Below are 25,354 nucleotides of genomic sequence, written 5' to 3'. Positions count from 1 at the left end.
CCGGGAGCTCAGGAGCCCCCCCAGGCCGGCTCAGGCCCCCACGTATGTGCAGCCCCCAGCACCCCGCGGGCGGCCCGGCCCGCCGTGCGGCCTGCCCCGGCCCCGCCGCCTCCGGGCCCCGCTCCCCCCGGGCCGGACCGCACCCCGCACCCCGTGGCCCCGCTCCCCTCGGGCCGGGCCACCGCCCGCCCCCCGCCGGGCTGCCCCGGCTCCCTCCCGCCCCCCCCCGCCGCGGCTGGAGGCAGGGCAGGGCAGGGGCAGCTCCGGCCGGCCCCCGCGGGGCGGAGGTCACCCGCCTCCCCCCGCCCTCCGCCCATGGGCGCCGGCTCCGTCCAGCCGCCGCCGCCGCTCCGGCCCCGCACGCAGGAGGAGGCGGCGGGGCGCGTCTCCCGGCGGCGGCTGCGCCCGCCTCGCCGCCCGCCCGCCGCCGGGGAGCCGCGGCGGAGGCGCATGGAGACAACGGCCGCCGCTGCGTGCTGGGGTAAGGCGCGCTGAGGCGGCGGGAGCCGCGCCGGGCGCTCGCCCCTGCCGCGGGCGGCAGCGGGGGGCCCGGCGGGGCGGGGGGCGGCCCGCGGCCGGGCAGGGCTCTGCCCCGGGCGGCGGCGGCGTGGCGCGGCGGGGGAGGGCTTCCGCGGAAACTTTCTGTTACTCGGGCACCCCCTCCCCAAAAAGCAGCAGCTCCCCCCGCCCCGGGCTGCGCCCCCGCGCCGTGCCGAGGCTGCGGCGGCGAGCGCGGGAGCCCGAGGGGAAAACCCGCTGCGGGCGATGAGCGGCGAGGTGCCGGCGGCGGGGCAGACGGCGGGAGCATCCCCGGGGCGCGGGGGGAGCGCGCCTCGCCCGGGTGCAAGCACGGCCCCGGCAAAGGGCCGTACAAACGCTGTAGGGCACCCGACGGACGGGCGGGGGGTGGTATTTTGTATGCAACTGCGGGAGCAAACAAGCCCACCTTTCAAGAAAGCTAAACGTTTTGTTATTTAGGACACGTTTTACTCACATGCATTTTGTTGCCTGCAAGTATAAACCCCTGAAGTGCGAGTTATAAATATTAAAGCTTAGATGCATAGGGGGAGTATGTGTATCAAATTTGAGAATAAATTTATTCCAACCCGATCTGACACACACACATGCCTAATGTATTCAAGATGCACTTAAACAAATTAGGGAACAGTTATTTTGTTTTACAATGGTAGGTGCCTGTTTCAGAGACTGGTGAATGACTTAACAACAATAATTAGCATATTTATATAACACGTTGTTGTTTATACACGGGGGTTTGACTCTCCGAGGCATTAAAGTCATATATAATACAATTTCCTGAACTGGAGTGATTCCTGGAAGTATGAAGCAATGACTTGCTTGGTTTTTTCACCCCCATTCAAGCTACATCTGTGCGTATATTCAGAGCCTGCAACATGTAATCCTGCCCCAGAGAGAGTGGGTGCATGTTAACAACACAGTGTGTCTTCAACTGACATCTGGTTGCAAAACAAAAACAAACTGCTATTAAGGACCTTTTTTTCCATTTTTCCCTCCTTAGTGCTTTTCTTCCAACTTCCTCTCATCTCTGGAAGCTCCATCCGTATTGGAATAGGCAGCAATTATTCCAATCTCTGTAAGTAGTCTCTTTTTTCTTTTTTTTTTTTTTTTAAACTGCATTAATAGCATGCCTTGCAGTCATGTACAGCTGTAGGAATATTATATTTAAAGTCCTCTAGCAGATAAACATCAATCCATTAAAAAGCAAATAGCTTCCTGACTAAGACGACAACTGAGTTAACAGAAATTGACTTAACCTTGTGATCTTTATACAGACAAAACTCACAGAAATGAGTGAGAGCATTGTCTGAAATACAGGACCATAACATTTAGTGTCAGGTACAAGTACTTCAATATTTCTTCTTTTTTTTTTTTTTTTTTTTAATCCTCCTTTTCAGCATTTTCTCCCACGACAACAAATTAGCACATAGCTGCTAAAACTGATTTACAAATTGAGCACACTGACATCAGTCAAAATTTATATCATTTTGGCACTCACTAGTGAAAAAAATGTGGCTAAAAATTACTTCCAATCACTGAAATAAAACAATTCGTGACATTTGACTTCCTTCTACTCTCCTTTTTATGACTGACTTTTGTAGTTATTACATGAAAGATTTTTGAAAAGGAAATGTAATGTTTTAGGAGCCAATTCTGCCCGTGTCACTGGTCCTGTTTTGGCAGAAAACGACACGTATGCAGGGAAGCAGAGTAGCACGTCCAATCTCTTAGATGAAAGAATGCGTAATGATAAAAATATACGCACAACAATTAGAAGAACCAAGATATCTCTCAGAGCAATTGCTGCAGCTCAAGAAGAGCCATGCTGAAATGTTGTAATTAGATTATGACTTTGGTAACAACTTTCAAACTAAAATGCCCATCATGGGTGAGAAATCATATTATTAAACCTGAAGTTTAAAGAAAGAACAGGCAAAAAGTTGTCTTATTTACTCTGGAACACACATAAAGGAACAACAAAGGCAGCTACTATCACTCACAGGCTGGAACTACTGTCAAGCTTAATGTTTGCTGCCACAACCTACCAACTTGGAGAAGTAACTCATAGTGTCAAGACCACCGTCTGTCAACACTAGGTGTTTGTAGGATCTAACCCCAAGATAACTTTGGTAACTGGAAGTGGAGTTGGGTTGGTAAAGCTGAAGACAGTGCAAAACCAAGTAAATGCAAAGTGTTCTCTTTCAGATTGCCCGATAATCCCTTGAACTCCTAGAAAAAACATGTTCAAGTTGGGGTCAGTTGGGCAAGTCCAAAATTAGTAGCTGCTGATTAAAATTGTTCACCCTCTGGCTACCTAATCGACGGCCAACTGGCATCACCGAAGTCACAGAAAATACATAACAACAATACAAAAACGACCAGAAATTGTAAATGTTTACATTAGCATAGCTACATGTGGCAGTCTACTCATTTATTAGTGAATTGCCGGTAGACTTGGCAAAAAAATACTTGATGTGCTTATGTTGTTACAGGTTAATATTGCAAAAATTCTCTTTAGATAATTTTTGCACAGAACTTTTGGTTTTACATCATGCATGAAATGACATTTCGTGGCACTTCATTATATATGTAGCCAGTATATGTTTAGTTTGGGGATTCATATCAAAATAACATAATTTCTCATCCATTCTTCACTTTCACGTTCCTTGACCCTTAAGCTCAGATTTTTCCCTGCCATTGCCCCTCCCAGAGAGACCTCTTTATGGCGGGACAACTTTGTACTGCATTAACTCTAGATCAGTGGAGTTTTGTAATAGAACTGTTGCAGCAAACAGTTCAGAGTAGTCTGAGTATTGCCCTAATTTCCAAATGGGTGCCTATGTTTCTTCAAAATTAAGTGTTCTTATGACAATATTTTTGTTTTACTTTGGCCTTAACTGAGTACAGTTCAGCCAGGCCCGGCATTCTGGCCTTCTACACAAGGGCTATTGTGTTTAATTACTGTACTGCCTGGACTGTGAAATGTTCTACTGACAATAACAGATAATATTAACACAATACCAGGTGGGCAGTAGCCAAAAATACACCCAACAAGCCAAACTGTAGCTTGTATTATGCTTTTACAGCGAACATGGAAAGAGACTGGTGTTATCCCAGGCCATTACTATGTACTACAGGAAGGAGCTATGCAGAATTAATGTATGCTGGGTACTAGATCTGTTTACTCTCCAAACAGTGATTTTCCTAAGCAAGTGCAACAGCCTGGGAGCAGGACTGCAGCTTTTCTCATACAAAGTCAGCTGTGCCTCAAGAATACTGCATCTTGTACAGGACAAAGGGGTAGAGTCACAGAAGCCAAGTCCAGGCAAGCTAATACTCAAGAATGGACCTATGTGACTTCCAACCACGCGGTTCCAAGGCGGGTTGATGGTTCCAGCATTTAATGGAACTTTCTGATCAGAAATAAAATTTGCTATTAGCTTTGTTGCTTTAGATGTTCCTTTCTGAAAGAAACATTGGATTTTCTTTGCAAAGTGTTTTTAGCTTTTGGTCAGGTTTGTTTGTTTGTTTTTTAAAGTAAAAAGTCAAAATTATCTCTAGAAAATATTGATGACAATGAGTATAAATCATTATTAATCAGCAGTCATGAACCTTAGTAAGCGTTTGTAATACTTAAATGAAGGGGGCCCAAAACTGTCAGAGAAGTAAAAAGGCAGACAGTGGTCAAGGGCAGACAAAACCGCCTTCCCTTCCTGCATGCCGCTGCCTCCTCGACCTCCTCCCCGGCAGTTCTGAGATTCGTCTCTGCAGAAACGGATTTTAAGCACAGGTAGAAGCAAACAAATCAACTGATTTTTCAATCAGTTATCCAGATTGCCAATACATGTCAGCTATTATAAAAAGATAGTTGTTTTACAACTATTAAGTGACTATATAGTTATGTATTTAAATATTAGTAAATCTTTATGATAACCATTTTGAACTATGTCTCTGCTGTTACATCTAAGAGCACAAGGAAGGTCCAGAGATACGTAAAACGTTCATTTGGATGCATGAATCAGGAGAAACAAAACTCTGAAATATGCAGAGAGCATTTTAAAATGCAGCATTAAGACACTCTATAAAGGTGTTATAACCTTTATAGATCTTACAAACTTACTCTTACTAAACAGAATTATCTCACAAAATCAAGAACATTCAGAACGTGGTGCTCTCCTCTTTCTGCATGAAAACCCACCTAAGCCAGGTGCAGGGTCGTACTTGCTACAAAGGAAAAGTGCAGAAAATCCTGATCCTGAAACCAGTAGGCCCTTGAGTAGACATTTGGATGCTATCCATCAGCATTCGGCTCAGACACCGTAACAGCACAGCTGGCTGCCAGCTGTGTTGTCATTGACTACAGCACTGCTAGCTGTGCTCTGAGACCCCGGGAAAATGGTGGAAGGGTGAACAAACTTCTACTCATAAACAAGGAAAACTTTCTGTACACAGCAAGAATAAAACGCTCTCTCCACTGCTACAGGCTAGGGAGTCTTGTTCTTGATGGCAAATCCTGTATTTTTCCCAGAATGGTCTCCCGACTCAAGCCAGTTCAACACAGTTGTCCAGGGGCCAGTACTCAATGAGCATAACTTCACCTTCGTATGCACAGGTGGAGCCCAGTGCCTCAGTTCAAACGGGTGAAGAAACTGGGTGATTTTGGATCTGTGCAAGTATTTTACAGTGGTTCTGTTGGCTGCACCAGATTTGAGACATACAGAAAGACAAGAGATTGCTTCAAGCCTGTGCGTGACAGCTTGGCTGTGAGCTGGTGTCCTGGAGAGAGTACATGATGCCAGGAAGTTTAAGAGACAGACTGACAGATCTGCACCCAGACTGCTGCATCCCACAGCAGTATATTCCCTTGCATTTGTGGGATGCCTTGAGAAGTGTCAGTGATCAAAGCACCAACATCTGCCACCCATTACCAGTCTCTCTCTTCTCTAACAGAGAATGCCAGAAACCATGTATGTCTGTGATGCCAGGCAGTGAGGGAAACACACGCTCTAGTTGCCCCCTCTGCTCTAAGTGCACAGCAAAGTTTAATCCCCAAAATAATCTGCTTGTCCTTCACTGATTTTTTTTCTCAAAGTGTGGACGTTTTCTGAAGGCACTCATCTCTCCCTACAGTTTTCCACATTGCAATTCAGGCTTTAATGACTCCAACTGTGCAGAAGGGAAGGATATTTAAACACCTCCAGAACCACACCTCAGAATTCTTTGTTCTTCTCCCCTAATAAGTCATATCCTGCTCAGTATCTTTCTGCCATCAATTTATTTTACGATGGCTTGAAATTGTCTCAGTTACATCAAGAATGATTTTTTCACCTTTTAATTTATTAGACTGAAATCTGCACTAGGAAGGTATCAATTTCTCTTCAAGCCTGACAATTTCTCATCCTCGTTTATGAGGATGTAGGCTGACAACCCCAAATCGTTTATTTCCACTGTAACTACTGACTTAATGCTTTAGTTTCAGCAGCTTCTCCCAACTCCTACCTCCCATTCCTGTTTTTTTTTTTTTTTTAGTGGAGAGAATAATAGTTTAGAATAATAGTTTATAATTCATTCCTATGCAACTACTATGCAAAAATACAGATTAGAGTCCAACCCTGCTCCCTACCAAATAAATAGAAGCAATGCTGTAGTTTTTGGAGGGGATCTCATCAAACTGGTACAGCAGCCATACTGAGAAACCTCCCAGAGAAGAGCAGGGGGCAGATATGTTTTAGAGTTGCTGAGGGCTATTAACTCTTGCAGTCTGACATTTCATTATTATGTAATGATTTTATTTGAGCTGTATGTTCAAGCACCTAAAAATGCAGTAGATGCCCAGATGCCTTTATGCAGAGCATCTTTCAAGGAGAGGTGGACACCTAATTGACTATGAGCTTTTGTAAAGCCTACTTAGAGTCTCTGTCTTCAGATGCTTTGAAAATTTGGCCTCAAATTCAGAGCTGGCAGAAGCAAGCAATTCAGTTGGCTTTGACAGCGTTTATGTGAACAGTGATTTTAGCTCCAAGACTTAATACATATCTTGCTAGAACTTCCTGAAATCCCTCAGACTATTTTTCAAAAATGATGACATTATATGACACTGAGACACCTACAGTCTTCAAGGACCTGTGTGAAGATAATTCACTGGAGGACATTCCAGGCAAAGCCACTTGATCACTGTCTATTCTTAATGCAAATAGTGCTTCTATGACACTTTGTTTCTTTGGCCTCTTTAATTCTAAGTTTCTTATCTTTTAATTGCTGTTTTTAGTTGCAAGCCTGTTAATCCCTTTACTTCTATCATTAAAATGAGGATTTTCCTTTTAGCAATTGTTTTCTTTCTTCATTAGAAGCATTATAAAAAGAAATCGTGAAATACATGCAGTTTTAGTTTTTTTTTTACTTTTGAATCTCTCCTATTGGCAATTAATCTTTTTAGTTTCATGATTTAAGAGAAGCAGCTCTGTAAGCATCTGATCTTTACACATTTTCAGCATCCTAGCTTTATTTTGAATTGGCTGCAAAATTGTTACAGGATTACTTCTACCACTACCATAGACACTTAAAAGACCCAACTAAGACTGAAGCTTTATCGTGCTAGATCCTGCACAAAGTAACTGGCCTTGTCCTTCCAGATTGCAGGTGCCTAGATAACACAAAAGGTGGGAAGAGAAAAAAGGTTGGCAGAAAAATTAATTGCTTTAGATTACATAGCAACTTCTGGAGAAAGCAAGGCTTTCCTGCCTCCTGGATTGGTATCTGTCCGTTACTTGGCATTGACTCTTGCTAACAAGATACTGCACTAGCTGTTTTCTCTTGTAGCATTTTTTTCCCCATCTTTGTCCAATTCCATATCCATATCCCAAGTCTTTGTACTTGGGGTTGAAGGAACAGACTTGCCGCAAGACAATTTCCAGAACATTTATTCTACTTTTACTTTTTCATGTGAGTATTTTATGTAGCTGAATTAATTGTCCACAGACAACCTGTTGTCCATCAGGCTCAGACCTAAGAGAGAAATATTCTGAAGTTACACTTAACCTCAACCTTCAGTTGCCACTTACTTAGGACAGAAAAGTAACTACAGCTGGCCTGTAATGTTTTTCTAGTTAGATCACAAATACAGGTAGGTCTCCCTTCCACTGGGGAGCCCAAGAGATATACAGAAATGACATATTTTGCATCAGAAAGTTGAACACTTTGGTCAGTAGAACAGCTTTCTGAGTCACTCTATATCATTTAATAGGCTGCTTCCAATTTTTAAACATTGAAAACAGGCCCCAGCTTACAGAATGGGTTCAGTCAGGGATTTCTACAGCGAGGACTCAGGATCTTAGAGAGATGAGGTTTACAAAAGAGATCCCAGATCCTCTGGGGAAGAGAGTAATACAGTACATGGCAGAACACCCAGCAGACGGTGAGCTTTTAGTCCCAGTTGGAAGACTAATTCTTACTAGGACAGCCTCATATTGAACTTTGCTTCTAATCCTCACTTAACCATCTCCTCTTATTAGCAGAGTTCAATGTTTTGGGCTAAATGCTCCCCGTTTATGATTATTTACAAGTTAGACTACCGAGGTACGCAATGGCCATTTTCACTCTCCAAACACACACAGTATGAAAGTCATTGGCCCAAACAACTGGCAAGAAGTAAAAGACTTTTTTAATAAAGTAGGTCATAGAAAGCCCAACACAGAACAGAAGAGACTAGAGTTTTTAGAAATTTGTAAACCGTGTTTCCTTGTTGTCATCTTAACGTATTGCCCTGAAACTTGCCTCTAAAGGTACAGTGATTAGGCAGCCTACTATGCGATCCTCGTTCCCTATTCAGCAAACAAATGTAAAAACCCTGCAGACTTGAATAGACAACAAAAGCTCTGAATGACAAATTAACACTCCTGGTATATTGCAGATGCCATGTTGACAAGTAGCCCAACAATATCTAGTCATTTGGTATTGTAATTATAACTGCCTCAGAGACACATTGGGAGAGGAACGTGAATCCAAAGCGATTTCTGTTTTGGCCTAGAACTTGGTGCTAGAGAAATAACACACACATTGCAAAGAGGAGCAACAAAGAGTAGCTGTTTCAGATTACTTTTATGCATCATTTGGAGAGTATGTTAAACTACGCTAATAATCACGCTCCTCACACTAAACACATTTGTGGAATCAGATGTTCCTTTAGAAAGAATATGGGACATCCAATAATAGACTGAAAAAGCAGTTACAATGTATTCACGCTATCGTGCCCGGGGGTGCATGCTGTATAGTATTTCTCTTAGCATCGGTCCCAATCAGAAACTGTCCCAATGTTTAGGGAGAGCACAAAATCAGAACACCACCACCAAAGATTTTGTATATACATAGACACTTTTAGAAAAGGTTTTGCTTTTAGAACAGCATAATCTGAAATGGAAACACGAGTGGAAACTGTACTTATGCAACTTGATCCTATTAGGCAACCTGAAAGATGTCTAAAAACCTGATAGAAGTCTAAAATCAAAAAGAAGAAAAAAGCTATGTTCAGAGCTACATTTCTGTGCTTCTGATTAAAAAAAGATGTTTCTATTGAATGAAGCAAGCTGTAAATTGGAAATTTTCCCAAAGCTGGAGGCATAAGATCATGCTTCAGGAGTGCTGGAGCATCTATAGAGGTAGAAGTAAGAACTTTTTCCCAGATTTTCAAGCATGTAAAACTGATTCCCAAATACAACCCAGGACAGCATGGTAAAATGCAGGGCTAAAGGTAGTATCAAGGTACCTTAATAGTATAGAAACGACATCTTGTGTCTGTCCTCTGATTTAAGGTTATTGTAAATTTCTTTAGTTGCCGTCAGTGCAAAAATACTAAGGAATTGAGGGGCAGAAGAAGTCACCAGAGAGATAAGAATCTCTCTTCCTTATATTGTGTTTTGCACAGGTTTCTGTGTCATGCTCATCTAAATCACATAAGCACAGCAGAGCATTAAGCATCAAACCAACATGTACCATGTGTTGTTTATTCTCTCATCCTCTCGCCCAACTCGAGAGTTGTTAAATCATGTCTGTGTCACTGGAGGATCCTTCTTCACCACAACTATCTTCCCGCGGCTGGCTACAAAGGTTTCAAAGCCAGGCTGCAGGCAAGAACGAAGAGTATGATTTTTACAAAGTGCAAAGGGTTATGTTGCAGAGAATAGTTCCTGCTGGTGAATGATCAGGGCATTATCAGACTCAGTGGTTGATGCGAGAAGTGCGCACCCACTTTAACAGATATATAATTCCATGGTCATTTGAATAAAAAAAAAATTGTGGTATTACTAACATAGGAAAATACAAATTTGGATAATGTAAAATATCCGTAAACTATTATGTGTATTTTAATGCTGCAGGTTAATTTTCAACTTGTGGATTAATTTTATGCATCACATTTATATAATATTGCACCTTAACCTAAATTTGATATGATCATTTTGATGTTCTTAAATTACTAATTTTCACTTCATAAATTCATTCAAATGCGTGCTGATCTAGAATACAAACTTTGAAAACCATCAGTATGTCATTGCGTGGCAGACTCTGGTTGGGAACAGGTGGGCTTAGAACTGGGAAGTGCTCATGCGAACGAGACTTTGTTAGCTCCCTGTCATCTGTAGAAAAATTGTTCTCAAATCAATTTTACCTCAGGGTAAAACATACTTTAAAGACAGAATACTTTGTGCTGGCCTCTACTGAGATAGAAACATCACCTTAGAAAGTAATGCATTTTCTCACAAATGAAACTATCTGTCTCAAAAGAATTTTCATTGCATAGAACTTAAACATTGTTATTTGTTCAGTCAGTACCATACTGAATGTGATGCCTGCCTCTGTCCACGCCTGCTGCATGACCATAGGCCTGTGCCTCAGTTTCTTCCTCAAAAAAGCATTTACATATTTTAAGTCTTCATGGTTTTTTCAGTTATTTTGCAGCTCCCCTTGAGAATAGATGGAAGATTCGTATCAGTTGGATTCACAAAAGCCATAATTTGCTCTTGCTACATCTGGGAAATACAGCTTTATGGGATAGGTTTGCACACCCTTTTTTTTTTAACCATCATTGTCCCCCACTGCTTTTCAGTCCAAAAAAATTGGATCTGCCCATATAATTTCTTATAGCTTATACAATCTTAATGGTTCTCCCTGAAGATAATAAAACATCACAGTGGTTTTCTAGCATTTTCCTAAAGACCATATCCCAAAGTGACTTACACAGCTCAACAACTAGCAGAAACAGAAAGCATTGTATTACTTTCTGGATGAGACAGGAGGCATTTAAGTGACCTTCAAAGCAGAGCCAGTAAAGCAGTGTAAAGTAAAACAGGAATTTTATGTTGCAGGAACTGTAGAAAACTTTCTTACATCCAAAAAAGTGGTGAAATTGTAGCCAGGGATAGAGGAGAATTGTGTTGGACTAGTAAGAACAGGAACAGCGAACAAGACAGACACGAAAGGGGATAGACTGGAGCAACTTCAAAGAGGTTTAAAATAACTAGGGCAACTTCAAACTAGTTTACGAACTAAACAGACTTCATGGAAGATATAAATATGTGAGATGCATACCAGGACCAATTACTCTAATAAATTTGCTAATATATTATTTTTTCTTTTTGCATCATTTTCTTGCAGGTGAATTCCTTTTTGATATTTGCAGTGACTCTGTAACCAGTCTAAAGTTAACAGAAGTTGTTCCCATTTACACAATGACTACATTTGGTACCACAAAGTAATTATTGCTTAGCTGCTGCTTCTATAATATTTTAACTCTGAAAATAAAATAAACCCAGACAGGAATCCGCACAACTTTAATTGCTGGGAATTCTATGCCATTTTACCCCAAAATTGTCTGAGATGCCTACCAGAAATACAGTAGCCATTTGGGAAACATACCGCAAGGTGTTCTGAAAGTACAAACCAGTGTGATCTGATTACTGGCCTCTAGATTGCAGAGTTGCCAGGTACAAGCCTACAATCTAAGATTTACTCTAACAGTATGTTGTCAATGCTGGTGATATTTATAAATGCATTTGGGGGTACTGACATCTTCCACTGGAGCAGCTGTGTGGAGAATTGGAAATCATGAACAATTACTTCAAACTGCATGATTTTGCAGCTACAGAGGATGACAAAAAGACTCCAAATTAAAAATACTGGAGAGCAAACAAAAACGTGATGTAGCAGAACTGCCTGTCTTCTGCTGGGTACCGATTTGCACACTAGCCCTCTGTGCCTTTACTTTCAAGAGCTAGTGTTTTTCAAGTTGGGCTTCAACTTTTATTTGCCTGTATTTGGAATGTTTCAGATTGCTCACATAAAGTAACCTGAATACAGCTGTAGTACTCTAATGAAATTTAAAGCTGATTTCCAAAGAGTCTTTTTGCACAAAGGCCTTCCTTGCCAAACTTACAAACTTTTTATTCTGTCATTAAGGAACTATTTTCTGTCTATTTTACTTCTCTTTCCCATTATTGCAAGGCCCTACAAAACCATGAAACTGAATTATGTCAGCGTATCCATTTGCGCACTCAGACGCACTTGTCAGAAAATAGTTTCCTTTTATCTACCATCAAAACAAGACCACTTTCAATAGCACTATGAGTGAAATATGAAAAAAAAAATAATACCTTCTTTGAATAATGTAGGAGTTTCTCTCCCCTCTTTTCCTCGATAATTTTCTGACTTCCTGATCTCCATTAATTTATTTGTTCCTTATATTATGTTAATAGAGTTTTAACCTAACAAACTGGAATACATTTATATAACAAGTTCTTTTTTCAATTATCTGCTCCGTGTGGTTTACATGGTACAGCTGGTCACTGGCATTCCATGGGATATTTTGTATTGTGCAGTTAATGTGTCAAAAAAAAAAAAAAAAAGAAAAGACATACCCTTCCTTGCATAGAGATTGCCCAACTCCTTTTTAAATTTTGTATCATGGAGCTGCTGTTTGAATGTTTATGGACATCAAGCAAAACAGCTGTTCTGAGTAGCCAGTGAAAGCTGTTGCTTGCTGGCATTGCATTTGCAGTGACCACTCTCTCCTCAGGCATACCCTCAGAACTTTTGGAATAGGAAGGGGTGATCCTGTTCAGATACGACAAGTGATGACATTCCCACCAGCACTCCCGTTTCTTGTGCAATTATGTTTTGCACAGATGAATATTAGCACGACTGAAACTGTTGTTCTTAAGTTACAGGGCTTAGGCTGGTATCAGCTCTCCTTTGAGAGTAGGAAATTTCTGTTCATGCATGTGTGTATGCATAAAGATAAAAGGAACCATACGCTATAAAGGACTACATACACTATAAAAGGACAAGATAAAATTACTTTTTCCCCTGTCTCTAGGCAGAGATGAGTGATTCAGTTTTTTACTCAGCCCCCAAGAATCAACAGTAGTCCTGGGAAGTGGCTTCAATCTTTCAACTGAGGAGCCAGTCAAAGATTTGGCTTCATGCAGAGCTGCAGACCCTACTATATAGGATTTAAAGTCTCTGCAAACCAAACCTGAGTTTATGTGTCCATAAATTTACCCAAGGCTTTATTAAGATTATTCAAAAAATCCTTCCCCACTCTATCAGTTCCTACCATTAATTGTCAAACTGGAAAGGGATTGTGAGAGAGTTATACTTAGAGCTAAGAAGCCCTTAATCCAGTCCTTCAGGTTTATGCAACATAGCAGATCTCTTTTTTTCCCTCATTTATCCATTTTGGGTGTTCAGCTGGGGCAAAGATGGATTGTTTTGGTTTGGATGTTAAAGCATGTAAGTCGGTCAGAAGGCTAGGTGCCTCAGAGACATGGTACCCTTGTGATTTCTTTGGTATGTTTCACCTAGACCTCATCTGTCTCAAACACTATTTAAACGATCAGCAACAGTATAGGAAATATTTGAGTCCGAGACCCTTTTCACATCTGACAAAGAGGAGAGCGTGTTTTCATCTGCCCAGGGCTTTCAAAAGCAGGAAGATTGACTTTCAGGAGACATGTGGCTTTGTCGCTCAGGAAGGAGTTGCTTGCTACACAAAGTCATCTATTGTTTCCTCCTTTCAGATGAACAGAGCATTCTGCCGTGTAAAAAAGAAGAACTACAGTGTGGTGACGGACTCTGCCTCTTAAACTGGCTGCGCTGTCACTATAAGAAGGACTGTGGCAGAGACTACATGTCCATCAAGCTAACATGCTCAAGTGAGTTACCCTTCACTTTCCTAAATCATGACACAACACTCTACAAATGTGAATCCATTTGCTCACCAAATTGGTGTTTGTAGGAATATACTGTTCTAAACATTAGATTTGATCTGGTTTTGCTGTTACAAGGATATGGATATTTAAAGGTTTATTTATTCATATGTCTAAATCACTTATACTGCATGCTGATTTCAAGTAGAATAGTAGACATAGCAGTAGCGGGAATGGAAGATTTGGTCGAGCTCAAAATGCATTAAGCTAATGTATTGTGAAGGCTGCTGCTCTGAAATGCCAGTTGAGGGAGGAGAAGGAAAAAAAAAAAAAAGCCTAAAGAAGGCAGTCGGCATTGCCAGAAACAGTTAGACCCTGGCAGCTCTGGAGAGCAGTGACTGCTGGCTGGGCACTCTGCATTTGGAAATGTTAATGTGAATAAACAAACTGCCAACTGATTAAAATAATACTTGGGCAAGGGAGAAGTAAGAATTACTGTCAAGTCAGAGATATCCAGTGTATTTGAAGGAGTCATAGGGTAACTTTTGTAAACAGTGCAGATAGTTTTAGCCATTTGTTTTAGAACCAGATTTGTTGCAAGTACGTTGAAAGATTAGTTGGAGGATTTCTGATGAACAAGTGTGTTGTAATCTCAGCAATTGCTGTTTACTAGCAAACTCGGTGATGTAACCATCTCAGCTTTTTCTTTTCCTACTTTTTGCCCGTTATGTTTACTTGTTAATTTCAAGCTATGGATTTAACTCTGAAACCTTCTTTTTAACCTACCCATTTTGTAACTAGCAACATCTAAGAAGGCAAATTACTTTTAGACCTCTTTTCTACACAGTACAAATAGGACGGATCACATACTTCTGTCACTAATTACATGCCAGAAATATTTGCAGACTTGGGGTTTTTAGGTAATACAACATTGTACACAGAAGAACGCAGCTGCAATTTTGCAAAAAGACCAGAAGTTACAATAGGGGGAGCAGATTGACAGCTACTGGCAATACACTTCAGATGAAAGTAAACCAAAAAATGAGTTTCAAGAGTGAGCCTAGTACACTCCATCCTCTAATGGGCCTTCAGATGCATGGAGGCAAGATAGAGCTAATGGAAAGCAAAACCCTCTGAAATATGCATAGTGTAGGCAGCAGGCCCTTAACACCAACTGTTCAGTCTACAGATCCATGCTTGTGACAACCCGCTACCTGGCTTTACAGTGGAGCTGAAGCACTCATGCAATGCAAGCACTCTCTGGAGTTGATCATAGTCCATTAAGTAGAGCAGGATTCAGGTCAGATCCATGGAGCACGAAAGATGATGAGTTTATAATTGAGAATTCAGAAGGGCTACAGTTAACGTGCATGGGAGGACACACAAGACCTCAATTTAGGCAAGACCTCACGTTCTTATGCTCTTAGTTCTTAATCTAATCAGCAGGGACGTGGTTTTTTCCTCTAAGAAAACATAGTGGGTGTGGTCATGGAAGATTTAATGGGAACACATCAGTTCTGATGATCTTGCATCTTGCCTGGATCACATGAAAACCTTTCAGCGACTTACATCGCAGAGAAGTATGCATTACTTTCTGCCCATCTATAAAGGTGTGCATAAAGTAAGTAGTGAGTGGCAACAAACTCTTCTTAGTATATGTAAATATATATTTTTTCTAAATGCAAAGCTGTCAATTCAGTGTTAATACGAAAAAACTACAACAATGACAGCTGACAAAATAGAGTCAAATAGTCAGGTTTGCTCTGAACACATTACAGTAGTTAAGAGCTGAAAAACACAAAACCGACAGATCATTTGCAATGGTTACAGAAGCGCTCACAAATCAGAAATTGCCTAGAGGAAAAATTCATTATTTTTCAATGGAAAGACTGATTTGCTGTTCACGATGAACCTGAGAGCAGAGTGTCATCCAGCGAGGCACTAACATCTGTCACTTCATATATACTTCACAGACACACAAATGTTTCAGACAAGACAAGTGCCAAAGCACCTCTATCCTGCGTTGGTTTTGCTGAATAACAGCAAGACCTGTTACAAGATCAGCACCAACAGAAAATCTACACAGAACAACTATGCAGCTAGATCTGGTGTACCATTTCCTTCAGTCTCATGCTGTCCAGAATAGCACTGCTACCTAGTAATAAAGGACAAGGCAGTGACAGAGCTAGATGGAATTCAGAAGCTGACAGATTTCCATATGCAGTTAGCGTTCACATCGGGAAGTCATGTCTGAAGATGTGGCTAAATGAGCACATGAAAAAAGTACTGGTGTATTAAAAAAAAATCCCTTCGTGGCTAATCTATAGGTAACTATATAATATGCATATAAGGGGGGGTGTATATATAAAAGTATACATGTATCATCTTTATTCTTTTTCTTTCTATATATGTGCAAGATAGAGGCACTCCACTTGAATTATTTATCATCCTTACTTCTAACTTTCTGCTTTTGTAATACTAACATCTAAACATTTAGCCCATAGGTTGAAAAATACTTTTGCTCATTCAGTCTATTTCATCCTAATATATTTTAGATTTCCTGGCAGGATCCAAGAACCTGTGATGCCCACTGAAGGCAACAGTCATTTAAAGTACTACAGCCTTGAGCCATAAAGCATGAATAAAAACATCAGGCATTTACATATTAGTTACCATTATTCTTTCTCATCTTAAATTTGTTACATTTACGTTACAGTTAATGGCATCTCCATTCAGAAATTTAATTTTCTTTTTATTTTGGCCAAGAAAAACGTCATCTACTTCATATGAAACCCATACATAATAAAAAAACAGGTACCAAGAAGGAATTGTAGTTCCCTTATTGCATGTTTTTCTGTTAAAGCACTAGTAATAGACACCTTTAAAGCTTGTTTCAATCATATAACCTATCCATTACTTTGTGTGTCCTTGGACAATTTGTCATGCTGTTTAAGGAAACTGATTAAAAATGCAAATAGCGCTATCACATAAGAATGTTGTTTTCTTACTTTGATGTTTTCAGAGACATGGGGATTGTCACTTTTTTTTTTAATTGAAAAGGATTTATATATATATATATATATATAAATAAAAATTTACTTTCATGTGATTATTTCAACAACCTAAAAACCTTTTGGTACGTGGCATTGAGTCACTTAAACGTGTTTTTTAACAACAGGTAAATGTAGCATACTATAGAGCTACAGCTATCAAACTATCACTACTAAAAAACCTATGGCCATCATCTCCCCACTTATGTTTAGAGGCCACATCTGCATTCCTCCACACTTACACACAGAAATTCCCAGTGAAAATTTTCACCTTCTGCTAAATTTGTGTTTCTTCAAGGACAAAAGCTGATGTAATATTTTCTGAGTCAAAATGCTGGTAGTGAGCAGTGTCATCACTAGTGTGTGTATTTATGAATGCACATTACTAGCGTGCAATAGAGCCTATTACTACCTGTAGTTAGGACGAATTAAGTGGAAAGGAGGAGAAAAAAGACAGCTGTTGTCTGGGCTTTTTTTAAACCCAAACAAAAGCTATAGCCCAAATTTCTGCCATGCAATATGGTATTCCTTGACTAAAAATGCCTCAATGGATGCTAAGCAGATGTTTTGAAATGAGTTTCCATTGGGGTGGAAGTTTATGATTCTCATCATAAATCATAATGTAAAACTAGAACATACAGGTTAAAATTCCCATTTTTATGGAAATGAATAATTTCAGCATAAAAAAAATAACAGAATAAAGCCATATTCCACCTTTTGAGTTGTCTGTGAAAACAGCCCTTGTCAAAGTTATTCTTAGTTACAGAAACTGAAAATCATGATATGCTGGAATTTAAATCCCTTTCTATTGCTTAAAGTAAGTTGTTGTTGGAGTACTGTTGCTGTCCTCAAGGATTTTTATGCTTGCAGCCTGAAATTATGCAGAGGGCCGTGAAAAGCTTAAGCAGCACTTAGCATTAAATCTTACTAACATTTGAGAGGATCTTCCATGGTGTACAGTCTAACAGTTGTATCCTGCAGCTGTAGACCGGCTCTTTTCTCCAGATCAAGCTCTGTCAGTTAAAGATCGTGCCATCACAGTTTCCCACCTCCATTGACTAACTAGAAGCAGTCATCCTCATAAACTAGTTGATAGAGTGCTTAAAATAAGTGCTCCCTGATCTGTGCTAAAGACAACACCAGCTAGGAAGGATAGCTTTATATTTAAATAGGGGGTTTGAATCAGCTCCTCAGATTTTGCCAGCAGCTTATTAAGAAGTTTTCTGTGAACATCAAGAATTATGGGGAGAGTAGCCCCTAGCAAAAGGAGAAGACTGTAATAGAGAAGATGGTAGTATCTTCACAAGCATCTGTTCTGGTTGAAGCATAGCTTGTTGAAAGCTTGACCCTGAGAAAGTAGGCCCAAGATTACTTCCTGAGCCTAAAACTTCCGGAGTACAGGAGGTCCACATATTGTACTATATATAGAGGGAAGTGTCCATAAATGCTGTTCGGATCACAATCCCTGCTTCTAGTGGAATGACTGAACATAAAAGCATATTGCACAGCACTCAATAGGACAGCAGATGAACCCTCTGAGTACTACTCACAAGACTGTTTTCCATGCAATTAGCAAAGCACTTTTGTGATAGGATCAATTAATTACATGGCCAAGCAGCTGGTGATACTGTCACATAGTGTGCAGAGGTCTGTTTCTTAAATTCATTATATGGAATGTTTATCAAAGTCCAAAAAGACTTTCAGTGCTGATAACATGCTTTACTGTGTTATTTTGTTTTGCTCTTTCTATTTTAATTTTGTTCTACTTCCTTCCCCCACCTCTGGCTTTCTAGAAACCCAAGATACCTTTTAGTAAAGCTGAAACAGCTTACAATAGTACTGTTTCTGTATGACAACTAGTGGTTACACAGCACATATACCGTAAAGAACACACGTATCTTTTGGAACCATGTTGAAACATCTGTACAATAATTTTACTTTCAAACATACATCAACATGCATCAAACTGGAAAATAAGAACCTTTTCAGGTGCTTCTGAAAAACAGTACAGTTCACTCTCCAGTAAATACCTACAGTCAGGACTTAGGCACTTAGTTGTTTCTACTCACAGGCAAGTCTGTCATCAGCTTTTGAGACCACAGAATTTTTGGTGGACTACAGCTATACAGGGATTCCCAGGGAAGCCGATCCCATGCAACTTCATTTGGTAAAGCTGGAATAAAACAGCAATTCAGTCTCGGCTATCAACTAATATAGAACGGTCACCCAGAAGAACCAGGATAAAATACAGCCACAAAAGTAAAAGGGATGTCTTTCCTATTGCCCCAAGAAAATTATCCCATCAATCTGAAAACTGGTCAATCATTCCTATCAACACTAGAGTTCTTAAAAATGCATCACAGAAGCATGGTGGGTTTTTTGCTTTGGACTGAATGGTACTTAGGTTTAAACTAGCAGCTCTCGTGTGAGTATTCAGGCCTTTAAACAAACACAAAACTTCAGATTATAGCATCCAAAAGCATGGAAGGTTGTGCTTTGTGCAGGTGTAAAAACAAAAAGCTTTTTCCATAGTATACCCATTAGAACTTTATTTGTCCCATCAGTTTTCTTTTTTGGTCTGAGAAAGCCTTTTTTCTTTAAACAGAGAAATAAATGGCCAAGTTCCTCAGTCTGTTATATGTGCTCACTATGCATGTACATTCAGTGCAGGGATTTTGGATTTGTCAGTAGCTAAGGGGAATGCATGAGATCTGCTTCTTAAAACACTGGCAGTACATCAACCATAGAAGCGGCCTAATGATAGAGTGAAAGGGAAATGACTTTCAAATCACCTCCTGCCTACTGTGTCATTAAAGCCTACCAAATATTCTGGATTCATGTACTTAGGCATTGGGAGGGAATAAAATGAGAACCTTTTGTTCTAGCACTTACAAAATCAGATACAATAGTGTCCATAATGGGGGCTCCCTGTACCAGTAACCACTACCATGTGGTCTCAGTACTCATTTAGAATAAGAGATTGCTTTGTATCAGCTATGCAGGTAAGCAGGATCTCAGAAATGGGAAGGGCAAAGGAAGAAGAGATGCTAAGAAAGGAGTTCAGAAATAAATACCTAGGAAAGGGGAAAAACAAAACCGACAGCTCTTTCTCAGTCATATGACACCATTTTTACCATCATGTAGCTCACTGAAATCTCTTGTGGGCCACTGCTGTAAGGCAAGAATGAGGCCAGGCCATGCTATTCTGAGGATATCCACCACTATTGTGGGCAGTCCAGTCACACTGGAACTCTTGACATTATTGCTTGTCCAGTTATGAGCAAATGGCAGAGACATTCAACGTTTCCTATTTGAGACAGTGAAAAAAATCAACATCCACAGGATCTACTGAGAGTAAGAGCGGACTTTACAGTGAGGCTATATTCCAGGGGAGATTTCCATTATATGTTTAGCATATTACTATAAGATGGAAAGCATCAGTGCTACTGCTGCAAACCATAGTCTAGTTCTGGCAGGAAGAGCCTCAACAAGTGGTGGGTCAAACAAGAAGAACGTGGGATAAGTTCTTTTGAGAGGAGGGAATCTTTGTTCTTTTTGTAGCACCTCACACATCCAGTTTCCTAACCATGGCTTCTAGGCATTTCGTTAATATAAGTGAAGAATAACAGTACCAGTCGGTGTGTTGAGCCATAGCTCTTATGTTCCTAAAAGGCTGTTTATGGCATCACAGTAATCAACAACAATTTGACAAGCTGTATGTGTGCCTTCACAGAGATGATTCTTACACAACCAACAGTATGTGCTTACCAACAGGTGATGTGTCCATACACATATATAAACACAGCTCTGTAAAAGAGGCGCCTTAATGTAGAAAGAAAAAATAAAACATGAATTCATTTCCTACTGCAGGATTATAAGTCCCCACAATTCAGTTAATTTTTACCGTCTGTAGTTATATTGGCTTTCAGAGACAAAATAGTTACTTCCTTAGCTTACTCCGAGAACTTAATTTTAGCATTTAAGAAGGAAAACACTGACATAAAAGGATTTCATTTAATGTGCAGCTACCATGAAATTCAGCCTAATGGGAAGGAACATTAACTATTTAAAGTGTATTTCAAATATGAATATATTTGCCTGTTCCCTCCTGTATCAGTCAACCATAATCACCACATGAAAAAACACATTCTTGTATCTTTCTTCCTCTCTCTTTCTCTTTCTTGTGCTCTCTTTTCTTAACTTGCCTGACGGTGATTTTTTGCTGTTAAATCCTCTTGAATCAGAAGTAGAACCACTGCTAAGTCTTAAGAAAAGCATTGTACTGCATGTACTCAAGGGAAGCTGCCTTGAGAAGCAATGCATGGATTTGTTCCAGTTGAGAAAACAAGCTAATACTTCCCTTGCCATAAGAGGAAATCAAACGTATAATCTTTGCTCAAGGGTTAACCATACATTTCTCAGAAAATACACTCAGCAAAGGAGTGTTGACCTGTAGCATTTAAGACATACTTGCCTTCACCTACTCTTTTTCCAGTCCTCTGGCCAACCATGTAGCACAGAAGCTTACATGCATGCAAAGATTTTAACTGTCTTTTAGTATCTCAAATTACCTATGTGCCTTTTTTTTTTTAAGGCTGTATTATCTATCTAGAAACTTTCCTGAAACCATGAGAAAGTAGTTTTAAAGGCTAAAATTTTGCTTCAGATTTAAATATATGTTTTCATGGGAACCAAAGAATTTACCCCACTGAAGCCAAAGACGGTCATAACCTGTGCAATCATCGCTCCCACTTCCAAAGGTTACATGACTGGAGTCTTTTGTACCAAAGAAATTAAGTGTCTTTTATGTCACTTGACACTTCTCTTTTTATTATTAAAGTAATTAAACACTGCACAAAATCTTAAAATAATTCTGTCATGAAGACTTCAGGCTCATATTAATAGGAGCGAGGTTTATGTTTGTTCTAAAAGCTGCATCTACACAGATAATCCCACAAATTGCCCTTCTATTAAGTACCACAGGCCATTGGGATTAATCATCTCCATCGTTCTCTATGCAGCTTTATGTAGAGTCACATAGGTAATCCTGCCTATGGAAAGTTCTCTCTAGATAATCCTGCCTAGAGTCAACCAGGATGGTTAACATAATCTTGCCACGACACTGTTGAGGAAAGTATGTTTGAATACTACACAGACTTCGATTTTGGATAGTTCTTGTCAGAAAAGCAGCTTTCAAGGGAGGCACAGTACTGTTATTTAAACAGCTATTACATGAACATAACAGCGCTTGAGACAAGAGTGAAAGCAGTCATTGAAAATATTACATTTTAACCTAATGAATGCACTCTTTTTTTTTTCCATTCATTCCAGGTTAAGTCCATTAGATGTCCTTTTAAAGTTATTCCAACTGAAGAAAAGGAATTTGTCATTTCACAATCATCTCCTTGCAAATTTGTATCCAGGCTTCTCCTAGTCCTTGCAAACAGTTTCAGGGAAGGTATACAGACCCTCTGAGTACAGGTTTACCTACTCTAGATTGTCAGTGGAGACGGACAGGTACGCAGGAAGGTGATTTCATAGAGGTTCAACTTGCCCTGTAGATGCATCCAATCTCTTCTTACTGCCCAAATGGGAGGCCTAGAAAGCATTGATTCCTAAAATAAGCTCCAAAGAGAAGTTCCAAAAGTGGGTGAATACTTGCTCTTAATCTGTGTGATACTGTTATGCACCACTGAAATAGATAGGAAACCCTAGTTTTAGTGGTCCTTGAAGGAAACACAAATGGAAGGCGTGTCAGAGGCACTGTCTTACAAGAACGAACTCCTAACTCAAGAGACACAGTCAGTCCTGTGCCTGCCAGTTTCTTCCTGAGAGGTCATTTCATCTTCTTTTAACTTCACTTCTTCACCTAGCAAATGTACATAACTATACTTGTCAGCTTTGAAAATTGCTGTATTATAGGTACCCTAGCGCTCTTATGAAGCAACAGAATGATATTCCTTATATTCAGGAATATCTTTATAATACAAGCTTCTGTATTAGGAAAAAGACTTCAGCATCCCCAGAAAAGATAAAGGGGGAGGGGGAAGGAAAAAAAACCTGTCTGCATCTAATTTGGGGGCACCTTAGTAAATCTGTTCTTATAATCTTGCTGACTCATTCAGGCTTCTTAAGACAGCAAATTGTTTGTTGTAATGATAGTTTAAACAATCTTTATCATGCAATTAAGTTCTGAATTCACTGCTACTTGTTACTCTTCTTTGCTTGCTTAGTCACAAGAAGATGCTTTGGCCTCCAGTTAGATTTCAGTTCTTTGGAGCATTAATGAAATTTATTTCTGTTTTATTAGGAGAATTTAGATTGTTGTCAAAATTACTATCTACTCTTTCCCTGTTACAACAATATGCAGCCTGTTGCATACAAAAATGCTGTTGCTGGACTTGTTTATAAATTTCATGTACTACCTCAGTCTGGATTATCAAAACTAATGACAACATTATCCTCCTCTCTTACAACTTCTGTTTATCCTTTCTAAGGCTTAATTTGAAAGGCTGCTTCTTCCAGTGCTGTTATGTTCATCCAGCATATTTTTCTCTTTTATTTGCTGACATGAAGTTTTATTTAATGCATACTGTACTGCCTGCTGAGGGTCAGTATTTGTTAATCTTGCTTGATATAAAAATCCTACTCACATACTACCGACTTTTGTAAGCAGAAATGAACAATGGACAGAATTGACATAGCCCTCAAGTAACTGTTAATTAGAGCAGAACTTTTATCTGTGTTATGCATCTTTAATTTGACAACTTATCTTTTCATAAGCACGTAGCTAAAAAGAATAGAGGGTTTAGAAAATAACACCTAAGCCTAGAGTTCTGGCATACCATAAACAGAAGAGGCAAGCCTGCATGGCTCTGGTACCGTTTGTCTCCTAGCTAGAGAAATTAGCAATGGCTAATGGAAAACAGTAGCCTTGAGAAAGGAGTATGATCGGGTGCTATCAAGCAAAGATGCCAGTGCCAGGTCTCCCTGAAACGGGACAGTCATTCTGACGATGACCTCCCGTGCCCCGTGAAAATGCTCAATTCTGCTAAATACAGCTATTTTCAAGGTAGAGATAATAAGACTAAATTATTTGATAGGATATAAGGAATGACTCATTCAGTTTCATAGTGAGAAATGATCAGTATTATATTTTGAAATATATTAAAATATTTCTTTGTATGGTTGCAGTTTTTCAGGAGAGAAGCTAAGGTTTAAAAAAAAGGGGCGTTTCTGTCAAAGCCGCCTGCCAAAGGCTGCTCTGTAAACGCACAAACACGGACAAGAAACTAATCTAGTTAAAGAGTTATCTTGATATGCCTTTTCCTTCATCTGTAATATGAAGTTTATGAATTTCAGAAGAAGCTATTTTAACACATTTCAGTAATTTTTATTATAACACTTCTATAATACAAACTTTCAAAACGACAAGACAAGAAAGAGAGCCCATCAGCTAGGCAACTACTGTTGCCACAATGTAAATAGGTAAAACAGTTTCTGAACATGGCGCTCAGTGCTCCCAGAATTGGAAAATTTTGTATGAATAAAATCAAGAATGCATTTACAGTGTGTAAAGTGTGCACATAAGCGCTTTCCTGAATTGAGGCCTAACTTCTTTGTCCACAGTCTCTTTATAAATAAATGGCAGAATCCAGCTTTTTGGCACATTAGGTTTATGAAATATGAGTTAGTGGGAAATGCTATATGCAGTAGAATTGAGAATAAGATGAAAAATACAGAGCAAGTAGAAAAAAGTCAGCAGGGCCAGGGGGCATAAAGCCTCCTTGAAATCCTAAATTCAAATATGCCATAAGTCATGACTGAAATAATTTGGTTGGTTTCATCTGAGTGGCTAACAGAAGAGGCTTGTCCATATCATTGTATTGCAAGAGAAGTGTTCATAGCTGCCAGGCTTTGTTCCAGAGAGAGAAGTGGCAAATAAATGCATATTTTTTATATATATATATACACACACACACACATAAGCAGGATAGAAAAAAAAAATACGTAATGGTAGACAAAAAATACTCTTCTGATCTATCTTACTAAGCATCATTGGAGACTCTCATAAACAACAGTAATTCACAGAACTAGTAAATGATGTTTATAAATGAATGAAACCCTGTTGACATCCTTCTCTGAGGAGAGAAGTAGAAGTAATCCCCTCAGTCCCTCTGCGTGGGAGAGCCAGAGAAATGCACAAAACAGTGATATTTGAAAGGAAGACTAAAGAGTTCAGTGTCTAACTTAGATGACGCTTCTGGCCTAAAGTGCTAATAAGTCCTTCACCACCTTTGTAACACTGCACTTGCCATAGCAGTTACATGGGAAAAAAGATTCTTTGCTGGGAATTAAGCATCCTTTTATAACAACCTTTAGCGCAATTACAGGGATAGCTTTTGTGTTGCATGGATTCAGTTGTCTGGCCCCAGGTGTGCTGGATTCATTTGAAGTTGAATTACGTACCTGTTTGGGAGTTGGATCTGCTTGGAGTTCGTAGCTGAGCCCCGCTACCGCGCGTGGCTCTCCTGAGCTGCGTTGGCATAGTTGTTTGTGCATCTGCTCTAG

General features: G+C 39.9%; 1 protein-coding gene across 1 annotated transcript in view; it reads left to right on the top strand.

Annotated features, from left to right (window-relative positions):
* Positions 1-349: 349 nt before the first annotated feature.
* Positions 350-25,354, top strand: part of BEAN1 (brain expressed associated with NEDD4 1) — a 64,385-nt gene continuing 39,380 nt past the window's right edge. Inside the window, exons 1-3 of the mRNA XM_087739165.1 lie at positions 350-481; positions 1,538-1,612; positions 13,605-13,739. Of these exons, the coding sequence (XP_087595291.1) occupies positions 451-481; positions 1,538-1,612; positions 13,605-13,739 (241 nt within the window). The 5' untranslated portion in view covers positions 350-450. The remainder of the gene's footprint in view (positions 482-1,537; positions 1,613-13,604; positions 13,740-25,354) is intronic.

This window comes from Nipponia nippon, unplaced genomic scaffold, assembly GCF_047370975.1.
Source record: "Nipponia nippon isolate SJK-2023a ecotype South Korea unplaced genomic scaffold, ASM4737097v1 scaffold_7, whole genome shotgun sequence".
Classification (NCBI taxonomy): Eukaryota; Metazoa; Chordata; class Aves; order Pelecaniformes; family Threskiornithidae; genus Nipponia; species Nipponia nippon.
Note: the sequence above shows the minus strand (reverse complement) of the source record. Positions and strands in the feature narration are given on the sequence as shown.